General features: G+C 37.0%; 1 protein-coding gene across 1 annotated transcript in view; it reads right to left on the bottom strand.

The window, feature by feature from the left end:
* MID2 (midline 2) overlaps positions 1-12,049 on the bottom strand; it is an 87,922-nt gene that overhangs the window by 69,667 nt on the left and 6,206 nt on the right. The window contains exon 2 of the mRNA XM_008578500.1: positions 5,181-5,896. Within this exon, the coding sequence (XP_008576722.1) occupies positions 5,181-5,840 (660 nt within the window). The 5' untranslated portion in view covers positions 5,841-5,896. The remainder of the gene's footprint in view (positions 1-5,180; positions 5,897-12,049) is intronic.

Here is a 12,049-nt window from a genome sequence, read left to right as displayed (position 1 = left end):
GGACGTGTGTAAAGGCAGGTATATATATATATATATATATATATATATATATATATTATATGTAATGGGGATCAATTCGTGAACAGTTGAGAGACCACAGAGAAACCAGATCTACAGGCAAGAATGATTTTATGATCATGACTTGAAGGCTGGCTTAGCTGACAAACCCTATGACAAATATTGCCCACACCCCCATATAAACATGTCCACCATCATCATCACTGCACCTTAGAGAGCACACATCTGGACTCAAATGCTTTGTTCTTATTATATTTTGCTACTGTGATTCAGTACCTAAGTGAGTGAGAGTGAGAAATAACTTTTTCTGTTCCCTTGCCTACAGTAACCCACCATGGCCTTTGTTGAAGATTTTTCTCATCATGAGTTATATGTAACTGGCTCATTTATTAGAATGATCCCTTGCCTCAGAATAGGTTCTACTGAGGCTCTAACCCTCCCTAGGATGGCTACAGAAAGACTGCCTTACACTCATAGCTCCCTCCTACCCAATTTATCAGAAGATTGACACAGACACTCTCTCATCTTCATATACAGTGTATTTATAGATACACTTTGATACACAGACACAGTCATTCTCAGCCACTTATTCATGTGGGAATACACACACTCCTATATAGTGATGCATATATATGTGTGCAAATATACCCTCTCTCAACTTAGTCTCTCATAAAGATATTTTTCTTTCTCTTATACTCATACTCATGCCGGTTCAAAAACAGTCAAATGCTTATTGATGCATAAGTTGAGAGGTTATCTGTGTTGGCAGACAGAAGTGGGTGTCAAGTGGGTGAGTAGACAAATGACTGGGAAAAGGTGGTGACTGAGTAAGAATGGGTAGGTGGATGACAGAGTGACCGAGTAGGAAGAAGGACAAGTAATCAGCTGTAATAAGATTCTAGAATATCATATTTTCCAACCTGTTAACTCTCGTGTGGCTTTCCTTTGAACATTCTCCAAGTCTCATATCTCCCTTCTCTTTGTCAGGCAATCTTTAGCTCTCTCTGTCTCAGTCTCTCTTCGAGTGTGTGTGTGTGTGTGTGTGTGTGTGTGTGTGTGTGTGTGTGTGTGTGTGTGTTGTTTTACTTTCCCAAGACAAAAAGCTTACTTCTGTGCCAGGTAATATTTTATAACAACAGGATCCCTGATATGTAAATGTAACTCCATTTAAGAATTATTTGTAGTAATGAATTTGTGGAAATGTAATGAGAAAAAGAAAATGTGCTTGTTTATTCCTTTCAGGAAATTCCTCTATTCCCCTTGGTTTTCATCAGCTATATTTTTGGCAGGTTATGGGCATGGAAATTTGAAGACATAACTCTCAAAGAGAATTATAATAATCACATCTGATTTATACAGATGTCACCATAGGGTTAGGCAGTTGGAAAATCCAGCAATCAAAATGAATAGGCACTTAAAATTAAGCACATGCCATACTTCTGCTAACACTCTGGTTTGGAACATTGTCAATAGTTCACAGGAGATTTTTTTTTCAGACTTCTAAAGTATTCATAATGGCAAGACAGATTTATATCTTCTAAGATGAGAATGAAAGCAAGCTATAGATATTGGTACACTTCCTGCAAATCCATTATGAAGACTTAATTCATTTGGATTTCTTGAGCATATACTATGTGTGCTAAACACTGAGGAGAATACAGAAGAAATAAGTTTATGGTATAGCTGTGATGTGTTGGAGTAGCCTTGTCGGGTTTGAATTAAGCATTAAAAAGTAAGTAGGATTTCTAAGCAGGCCAAAAAAAGAGCATTAATGAAAGCTAAGAGTCAGAAAAGAAAATGGCATGTTTAGCAGAGAGTTAGGAGGCTCCCCTGGGTAGATGAAGGTAGCATGTTCTCTCTAGTAGGGAGAAAAGATAAATGGGCAGCCTGGGAACCAAGTTTTACAGGACTTAGAATATCAAATTGAAATCTGTCAGCAATAAATAGCCACCAAAATTTGACTTCTTTTTATAAAGCCAACATTTATTAATACAATAATATCAATCTTTTATAAGGGGAGGAACTTACATGATATAAAAATTCTAAAATATGAAGCAGTTTTATAGAAATACAGCATATATCATGAACTGAAATATGTATTGGGCTAGGAAGTGAAAGGAGAGAGGCAATGGAGAAAATAATTATTCTGATAGGCATGACTACTGTAATAACTGTCATGAACACAAGTATTCTTTGAAGTTGAATTAACTGAACCACTGGTAGTCTTCTGAAGGACGTATGTCCTACATCACAACCCTATAGGTAGACCAGACAACTAAATAAGATCATGAAATTATCTTAAGTTCCCCCAAGCTCTCTAATCCATTTTGAGTACATGTTAAGAAAACAGGCTAGCTTCTGTTTATTCTGACCTTTATTGAACGAATAAATATTAGAGGCCACTAATACTAATCAGTGAGGTTAATACATAAAAGGTAATTAAAAATGCCAACAATGAAGTCCCAGAAACAAAAAGTAAAAATAAACACTGTATAAGTTACTGACCAGAAAGTCAGTCTCCTAGATGTGTATATATATAAATGAGAGGTCTTTAAAAAGTTCATTGAAGATTTTTATTATCTTTTAATTCCATTTCTCCACAAACTTTTTGAAGTACCCTCATATATATAGGCCAGGAAAGTATGATCAGGCAGTCTCCCTCATAGGTTCTGCCAGCCAGCTTTCTCCTTTCTTGTTGGGGAAGAATCAGGCAGATTAAGGGGATAATCCTAAATGCTTTTCTAATTTAAAATTAACCCAAAGAAGTGAGTATATATGACACTAAAAGTCAGGCTTTCTCTCTGCTTAACATGGAGAATTAATATCCTTTTACACTCGGCACCAAACCAAAGTGACACCCCCCCGCCAACAGACACACGCACACTCAAGCAAAATCTCCCTCTCCCTCCCCAAAGCCCAAGATGTTCCAGACAACATAATGAACTACACAGTTGGGAATGATTCATATGTTTCCACTCTCCATCCAAAAATGAGCAAAAATAGTTTTCACTTAATTTATAATCAGAATTTTCTGCACATTTCCTAAAAAACTAAAGGGAGACTATTCAAAATCTGCCCTTTCTTTCTTCAAAAATTACTGATTAGCCACAGACTGAAGTGTCTTTTGGTAAAATATTTTTGTATTACATCTATCCCTGAAGATGAGGTCTATAGCTGTGTGATGCCAAATATCTAATCAATCATACAATGTTTTCATGTTTTTGGATGCTTTCAAATAGCTGGTGTTCTGTAGATATAGGCTTACTTTATCCAGTCTTTTTGTTATCTCAACTGTACATATGGATACAGATTTTTCTGTTTGGAATATTTCAAGGCCAATTCCTTATTATAGTCCAAACACCTGCAAATATTTGGCAGAGATTGTTCCATCCTCTCCATATCCCCCATTCTTCCTACAACCCTGCCCCCATCTTTTGCCATTATAAAGCTGTAAATTTTACAATGTGTCCCTTCCTTGTTGCTGTTAATCTATGACCCATAAAATATGCAGTTGCCGGAGCATAAAGTTGAGTTTCAAATCACATTTCATGGGGAAAACTTAGATCCAAAACAAAGTGGCAGCAGGCTACAGTAGAAAGAATAGTTAACATGGTCTAGAGGCTGAGTTCCAGTTCCAGCTCTCCTACTACTAACCAGTTCTGTGACTTTGACCAAATAATTTAACCTATCAAAGTCTCAGCTGATAAAACTTTAAAGCGCAGGGCTTTGACTAGACCAAGTCCAAGGCCAAACACTTTATGATTCTAATAATTGAAGTCAATGAGATTATTCCCCTCTGCAACCTAGGTATGATTGAGAGTATCATTTTGAGTTAAATCAAAAGACAAACATTTAATTTTGTGCAAATTTATAAATATTAGATATAAATAATAACCAAAAGAGGCACAAACCATTGTCAGTGTGACTACTGTCAATGTTACTTGTAACAAATTACAGAATGGAAAATATGTCCTATTCTGAGTACTTTTGACACAATGAATTTTACAGAACATGGCAGGAGGAAAATCTCCACTCCCTTCTTGCCCTCCTTCCATCCTATCTGGATCTTTCTTCTAGCTTGGCTTATATATTCAGGCCCTATTTTGGGATGATAATCTTACTATTCATTTAAACATTATTTTTCTGAATATCTGCTAAGTAACTCCCTTCTTAAGAAAGATTATACCACATAGCAGGCAGGCAACGGGAATAAAACAATTTGCTGGATCTGACATTTAGTAACATCAATGTGAGGTAGAACTTTCTAAAAATAGGCACATAAATATTATATGGCAAAACAACTTCAGAAAACTCTTTCCACTGAACACAAATAAAAGACTAGTAACTTCCAAGGCAGGGACTGTAAACAAGTGCTTCAGGCTGTATGTAGCCCACAATGACAAACACTGGCACAGAATGTGATACTAAATTAAATATTTATTGTCTTCAGTTTACATTTTTAGTTCAGGTATTTGATCATCCCTCCTGATTTCATGGTACATTGAAGTTTATTTTTTGTTTTGTTTTGTTTTGTTTTGTTTTTAAAGGCAGGCTTAGAATTAGCCCCATGTTAAGTGCTTAATGGCAATTTGTAGTGGCCAATGCCAAACTTTTGTTTCTTTAGTGTACTGGGAATGCCAACACAAACATAAACTAATATCCTCCACAAAAATCTCTCACCTACATAGATACACTCAGATACCTCCACCCACACCTGCGCAGAGACACACCCAACCTTCCCATTGCAATACACATACATATGCAAATCAGCATATATGCTAATTGTAATACACCTACACACATACTCACATACTTAAAAGAAGAGGTGGAAAGATCATAGCAAAGATATGTAATGTGCAAAATGTCACTGACAGAGGAGAGTGTTGTTTCCCTGGATGAAGTATTGGTGAGGCAGGCTATGAGCTAACTTCCCTAGAATTGGCTATAAGTATGTGAATGCAAGCAGGTTTATGCAACAGATGAGATAGGCTCCAGTGAGAGCTTGCAGGTGAGTAGTTTATTCATCACGAGAACAACTTAGAGCTAATTCACTTGTCATATATATTATTACATTATTTCCCATGTTATTAGAGAACTTGCTAACTGGATAACTGTGTATTAAGAGACAAAGTTACATAAGGGATATTCCCCAGATCCCTTACCTTGAGTTTCTCAAATCGATCATTCAGGGACGCGACCTGATGGTCTCGGTGACGACCCACCAGTTTGCATAAGGCACAGATCAACTGGTCATCAGATACACAGTACATGTTCACTTTCTCATTCTCATGGTCCAGGCAGGTGATCCCTCGAAGATGTGTGTCTGGCACTGGTTCCACCAGGCGATGGCTGGTGAAAGGTTTCTTGTTGGGGTGTGTGGCCCGCAGGCAACGGTCACAGTATGAGACCTCACAGGTGATGCATGTTTTCACTGCATCCCTTGGTGGGTCCTGCTCACAGAATTGGCAAGCAATTCGCTCACTAGACATGGCGGTGCTGGGCCTGTAAGTCCTCTCCCGGCGGCTCTCACTTGGGGAATTGGGCCCACTGAGTGAAGCCTTCTGGAAGCGATCGATAATGTTCTGCAGGGTTACATTCCTCTTGAGGCCATCTAGACCCCGGTGGTTCAGCGAGATAACATACCTGCACGTGGGACACTGGAAAGCAGTAATGGGTTCAATGGATTCACCAGAGCTGCAGCTCGAAACCAAGATGCGATGGGCACAGCTAAAGCAGAGGCTGTGAGCACAAGGGAGCAGTAGGGGGTCTTCAAACAACTCTAGGCAGATTGGACAGGTCAATTCAGACTCCAGTGTTTCCATCTTTAGTGAAAATAATCCTGCTGAGGCATTAAGAACCGCAGAGGCTGGGCTTTCACCTGCAAAGAATACAAAGCAAGAATCGTTAAGCATTTCCAAAGGAAAAGTGGATATAGCAAAATTATACAGTAACCAATGGAGGTTTTACATGCTGGACTCCCTGGGGATGCTTGGGCAATAGGAAAGCAATTGAGGAATTAATCAGGAGGCCTTAATCCCCCTTCAAACCTTGTTTTTGACAAATGCCTGAGTTTATTTTCCTGTACTAATAAATAGAACTGAGTGGCCACCTCTGAATCCTGGTTTACTGGTTAATATTACCATTCTAGCTCACAACATTGTTATGGATCATTCTCTCACATATTCTCAACTGACACCTCTAGTCCTGAACTATGATGAGCCTGAGGCCCTGTAAAATTCTCAATCTCTGTTCTCCAATATTGTTCTCTATTTCACTTCAGGGTAAAATATAGGGGCTGCTCTTATTTCACATCCAGTGGAAGGAAAACAAGGCCATATTTCAAACTAACTCTCTACTTCCCTAAATGATTCCATTCTGAGAGCCTGCATAAAAAGAAGAGAGAGCTTTAGAAAAATGCAGTTCTTGGTGCAGGATAAGTAGTTCTCCAGAGAGTGAACTTGAATTACTTCCTATTACCACACATAGAAATTTCTGTTCCCTCCCATTTCTAGTAAACTGAGTCACTAGAGACAAAAAATGGATAGTTTTCACTTTCACTTTCTTCTCTCACCTTCAGAAACCCTTAAGCTGAATGGGAAATAATTTCAGTTTTCAACGTACTCAGCAATAGTTGCTGATTAATGATGAAGTCATGTTACCTTGTGACTTCAGCTTGGTTTTATTATTGAACACCTTCTGAACTAGCACAGCCTGCTATGAAGCTCATCTCCTATGTGTCTTTTCATACTTCCTAAAACATAACAGGATCAAGATCTAAATAGAAATTAGCAAGATGAGCAGCAGAAATTTTCAGATCTGGAAACCTTCATTTTAGTTTGCATCAGAGAGTAAAAGAAGTCACCCAACAGACAAGAAACTAGCCTCTTGGCCAACCTATCTGTTCTCCCACAGGAATTTCTGAGCTGGACAAATAAATACTTATTGCCATAGGTCTTCCATTAATTAAAATCCACACACATAAATATTCAAAGTTAGCCTTAACTAAGGAAAATATAAAACATATCTTATTGACTGAAAGTTTAATACTGTTTATAGGAAAGAGAAAGGCATATTTTACTTTTCAGTAGCTTTTGTTCATCTCACTATCATTAGAGACTCTCACTGGGGTTTGAAAATTTGATTCTGCCATTGATATTTTTCTGATATTGTCATTTATCTCTGATATATGCATAGCCTTCTCACAGGACACATAAATACTAAATACAATTATACTTGTGCATAAAAGTACAATTAGATGTATACCTAAAAGCTATTTCTAAATCAAACTTTTAAGTGCACTGAATTAACTGGCTATTTAATGTAAATCTATAGGAAACTGGGATATAAAAATGAAGACTTTTTGTAAAGCAGTCACTCTCAGTGGGTTTAGTAGGTTCAGATGTTTATATGGGCCCCTTTTAAAAAAAAAAGACATGTGGTATCTTTATTTTACAATTTTTTTACAAAGGCTTGAAAATTTTTAGCTGGTATTTTGTAGCTTATAACATCTATCAGCATCGCCCATAGAGATGAAAAGTAAAACAATGAATCTTAGAATTGGAAGAGACTTTAGAGATGAAAGATTCCAAATTCAACTGAAGGCAGAAATATTGCCTTAGATGGCTCCACCTGATATCCTCAGTGGCTCAAATTCAACATGTCCATAAATGAACTTGTTATGCTCCCCTGCCCCACCCCGCTCCTGCAAAACAAACAAACAAACAAAATGCCTTCTCCTCTTCTGATTTTCCCTGTCTGCTCAATATCACCATCCAAGCCAAGAAACCTAGAGTTCTCTTATTTACATGTTTATTATCTCAACCACTGTTGGCTTCCAGAACATTCTCTTTTCTTTCATTTATATATCTGTAAATATGCCCATTTCATATTTTTATTCACAGCATGATGCCTCACACAAACTAGGTATTCAATAATTGTTTAAGTATCCCTTAAATTAAAAGTAAGAAAGGACCCAGCATTTATTAAGCATCTCTTTTATTTATTTATGTACCTTACTTTTGGTGGCTGGCCAGTATCAGAACCAAACTCTTGACCTTGGTGTTTTAAGGCTGCACTCTAACCAACTTAGCTAACCGGCCAGCCTATTGAGCACCTCTTATATTCTGAGTACTATGTTAAGCACTTTACACACATTATTTCATTAAATTATTTCAAGAAACCTGTAAGGAAGGTACTATTACTATATCCACCTTATAACTGGGAAACTGGGGCTCAGAGTCATTAAGTAAATCTACCAGGAACACACATACTCAAAGCATGACTCAGTCTAATGCCAATGCTTGTGCTCTTTCTCCTACACCTTTATTTCAATCATCTTGCCTCCTTCACTGAAATTTATCTTGACTATATACAAGACGGTTTCTAAACAGCGTGTTTCCGCTTCTATTTTTGTCTCTCTGTGTCCCTCTGAGTTTCTCTGAATCTGCCTATCTCATTTTTAGTCCCTTCCAGAATCGTATCTCTTTCTTCTAGGCCCATCTCCACCTCACACCACACTTCTATTAGTATCTCTTGGAGAACTGCATGTCTGCATTCCACAATGTCTGTGTTGGAAGCTACCTGGGTTGGTCAGCAGCATTGCTGATAGACATGTCTATGTGTTGAAATCTATATAAAAACAATTAGAGTACCACAACTCTCCTAAGTCTCAGGACAGTGTCATATAAATTCTTCTGTACAGAGGAAAAGCTCTTCAATTTTGCCTGGAACCCTAAAATTTGTTCATGAATCAGTGTGACACTTGAACCTCACTATGAAATTAAGCTTGGGAAAGTATGCTATGGGTCAGGATTGCCTTAGGTAGGGTCAAAATAGGTTTTTAACCAGGACTGTTTGCAGAATGCTGTGTGTATGTCATATATGCACTTTTATGGGGAGAGGGTTGTCCAAAGCTTTCAAAAGATTTTTAAGAGTCCTTGACAGAAAAAACAACAAACACCTGTGCTCTAAGATAACCTACCTTAACTGATTTCAGCTCCATAAAGAATAATATAAGATGGTTACTGTCTGTTGCCTATTGTAAGTAACTTTTCTATACTGTTTCTATTCTGTTCTACTTTATTATCATATATTAACTGCTTAAGCCAATCTTTGGTAACCGAATACTTTTTTCAAGTTCTTCAAACACCTGTTCCTTCACTTCTCATTTATGAAGCCTACTTGTTTTGGTTACTCCTTATATTTCAAAATCTTTTCAAATATCCCCCATTTTCCCTACTTCCCTGATTATCTAAGCACCTTTGCAATACCTTTACATGCATTATTGCATTTAAATTTCACAACAACCCTCTAAAAGGTAGGTACTATTATTACAAAAAAAGGTAACTTGTCCAAGGTCACACTTGCTTGCAAGTAGCAAAGCTAAGATTCAAATCAAGAACAAAACTCCAGAGATAAATCCATACACTTATGGTCAACTGATTTTCAAGGGTTCCAAGACCCTTCAACAGAGAGAATATCTTTTCAACAAATGGTGCTGGGACAACTGAATATCCACATGCAAAAGGATGAAGTTAGAGCCCTACTTCCCATCATATATAAACATTAACTCAGAAAAGACCAATGACCTAAATGTAAGGGCTGAAACTACAAAACTCTTGGAAGGAAAGGTAGGTGTAAATCTTTGTGAGATTAAATTCGGCAACAGCTTCTTAGATGACACCAAAAGCACAAGCAACCAAAGAAAATATAGATAAATGATTCTTTATCAAAATTTAAAACATTAGTGCTGCAAAGCACAACACCATCAACAAAGTGAAAAGCAATCCACAGAATATGAAAAAATATTTGCAAATCATATATCTGATATGAGTCTAGTATCTACAAATCTACAGGACTCTCACAACTCAACAACAACAACAAAACAAACAAACAAACAAAAACGTAAATATGGGCAAAGGGTTTGAACAGACATTTTTCCAAAGAAGATATACAAATGGCCAATAAGCAAATGAAAAGATATTCAACATCATTAACCATTAGGGAAATACAAATCAAAGCCACATTGACATACTGCTTCACACCCACTAGGATGGCTAAAATAAAACAAAACAAATAAAAACTGGGAAATAGCACATGTCAGCCAGGATGTGGAGAAATTGGACCCCTCATACATTGCTGGTGGGAATGTAAAACAGTGCAGTTGCTTTGGGAAATAGTTTGGTATTTCCTCAAAAGATTTCAGCATTGCCCTCCAAATCTCACATTCAGCTAACTCTGATCAAGAGAGAAGCCATGCTCTGCAGTTGGCAGAATTCTATCATTTCAAATGTTATTTGAACATAATTAAGTGCCCACTTATGTCAACAGTTAATATTCCATCTAGTTTGTATCTTCCAGGTCTGCAGAGCAGGGATCTGGGCTCTCACTTCTTCACAGAAAATTCATGACTGTGAAATCAAGCCTGACCTCTAGGCTATAGATTGAGAACTAAACTGAGTTGTACAATTTGTTTTTTTCTTTAATAAATTAATATAAAATAAACTTTCTTCAGGATATTAACATTAATGTCTCATAAGCTCCCCCTTAAAATACTAGAAACTATCTCCCTGCCTTGGGGAGTCTTGGCTTAGTCTAATATTTCTTCAAGTGTAAAATGTTGTTCAAGTTAGACTAGAATCACCAGATGATCAGTTTAAGATGCTTTCCAACTCTGACATCCCATTATTATAGAGCTCTGGCTATCTGGTACCACATAGGAAACATACCTTGAATTATTTTAAACTATCTGATAAAAACATAAATCTTATTTATTAGTGTGACTAGAAAGGCTAACAAGTGATGGACACCATCACCAAAGGAACTGGAAATAAACAAAACACATTACTTTCTTGGCTAAATCAAGGTGCTTAAGTACCGTGGCTGGTTTTGCCTGTTGTATCTCAAGGAAGATATAATGAATGTTACAGAGGTCAGCTAAAGGGGAGAGGGGTTCTTATGAGTGCAAACTAATAAGAACACCTTTTGGAACTGAAAAAGAAGACAACCAAATCCCAGAACACTATGATTAAGAAAGGGCCCCTTGAAGCTCAGAAAAGATCTTTTGGGAACATAAAAAGCAATTAACACATAGAATTCTCATCCTATAGGATAAGGATTGAAAATAGCACCCCAGAAAAAAGAGGCCAGCCAAAAAAATAATATCAAAATAGCAGAATCATAATTAATAAAAATAGTCCCCTTACATTTATGTAAGATTTTATACTTTTCAAATGGTTTCAAAGCCATTATCTCATTGATCTTCATAACAGAGCCTGGTTATAGTCCTGGATCTAAATCAAATTAACTGAGTTATCATAGGTAAAACATTTAAACTCTTGGGCCATGGTTTTCTCATCTATCTAATGAAAAATACCCACCCAACCCATCTCACAGGCTCTTGTAAGGATCAAATGAGAATAAAATAAAATTATTAACTTGCTTTGCAAATACAGTATAGGTATTCTCATCAAGCATTCAGAGATGATAGATACAAAGCAAGTTAATAAGAAAAGTCAAAAATGTTTGGAAATTCATCCCAAACACATGGTTGACATAATGGAGGACAATCACATTCTCCCAAATGATTTCTGGAGGATCATCATGGATCCGATTGTGGAATTTCTTATGCACATATGTCTTCCCATTTAGACTGGGATCCCTCTCCCCAAGGGAAGAACGGTCTCTCTTCTTTTCTCTTAAGCTCTCATCATACATAAGGAGAGCTCAGGACTAGAGGTTGATTACCAACTGACAGAGAGCACCAGAGCCAGTTCCTGTCTAATAGGTTATTAAAGCCTACTCAATATTTTATAGTATGTGGATTTAATGATATTTTCTTTTAAATAAATAGCTCCTAAATCCAACCACTGGGTATTTTATACAATATAGTCATCATAAACATTAAAATGAATATCAAGGGGCTGGCCAGTTAGCTTAGTGGATTAGAGTGCAGCCCTGTAACACCAAGGTCAAGGGTTTGGTTTCCCATACCGTCCAGCCACCAAAAAAAAAAAAAAAAAAAAAAAAAAAA

This window comes from Galeopterus variegatus, unplaced genomic scaffold (genome assembly GCF_000696425.1).
Source record: "Galeopterus variegatus unplaced genomic scaffold, G_variegatus-3.0.2 Scaffold1702, whole genome shotgun sequence".
Classification (NCBI taxonomy): Eukaryota; Metazoa; Chordata; class Mammalia; order Dermoptera; family Cynocephalidae; genus Galeopterus; species Galeopterus variegatus.
The sequence above is the reverse complement of the archived record's forward strand: the minus strand, read 5'-3'. Positions and strand labels throughout refer to the sequence as shown.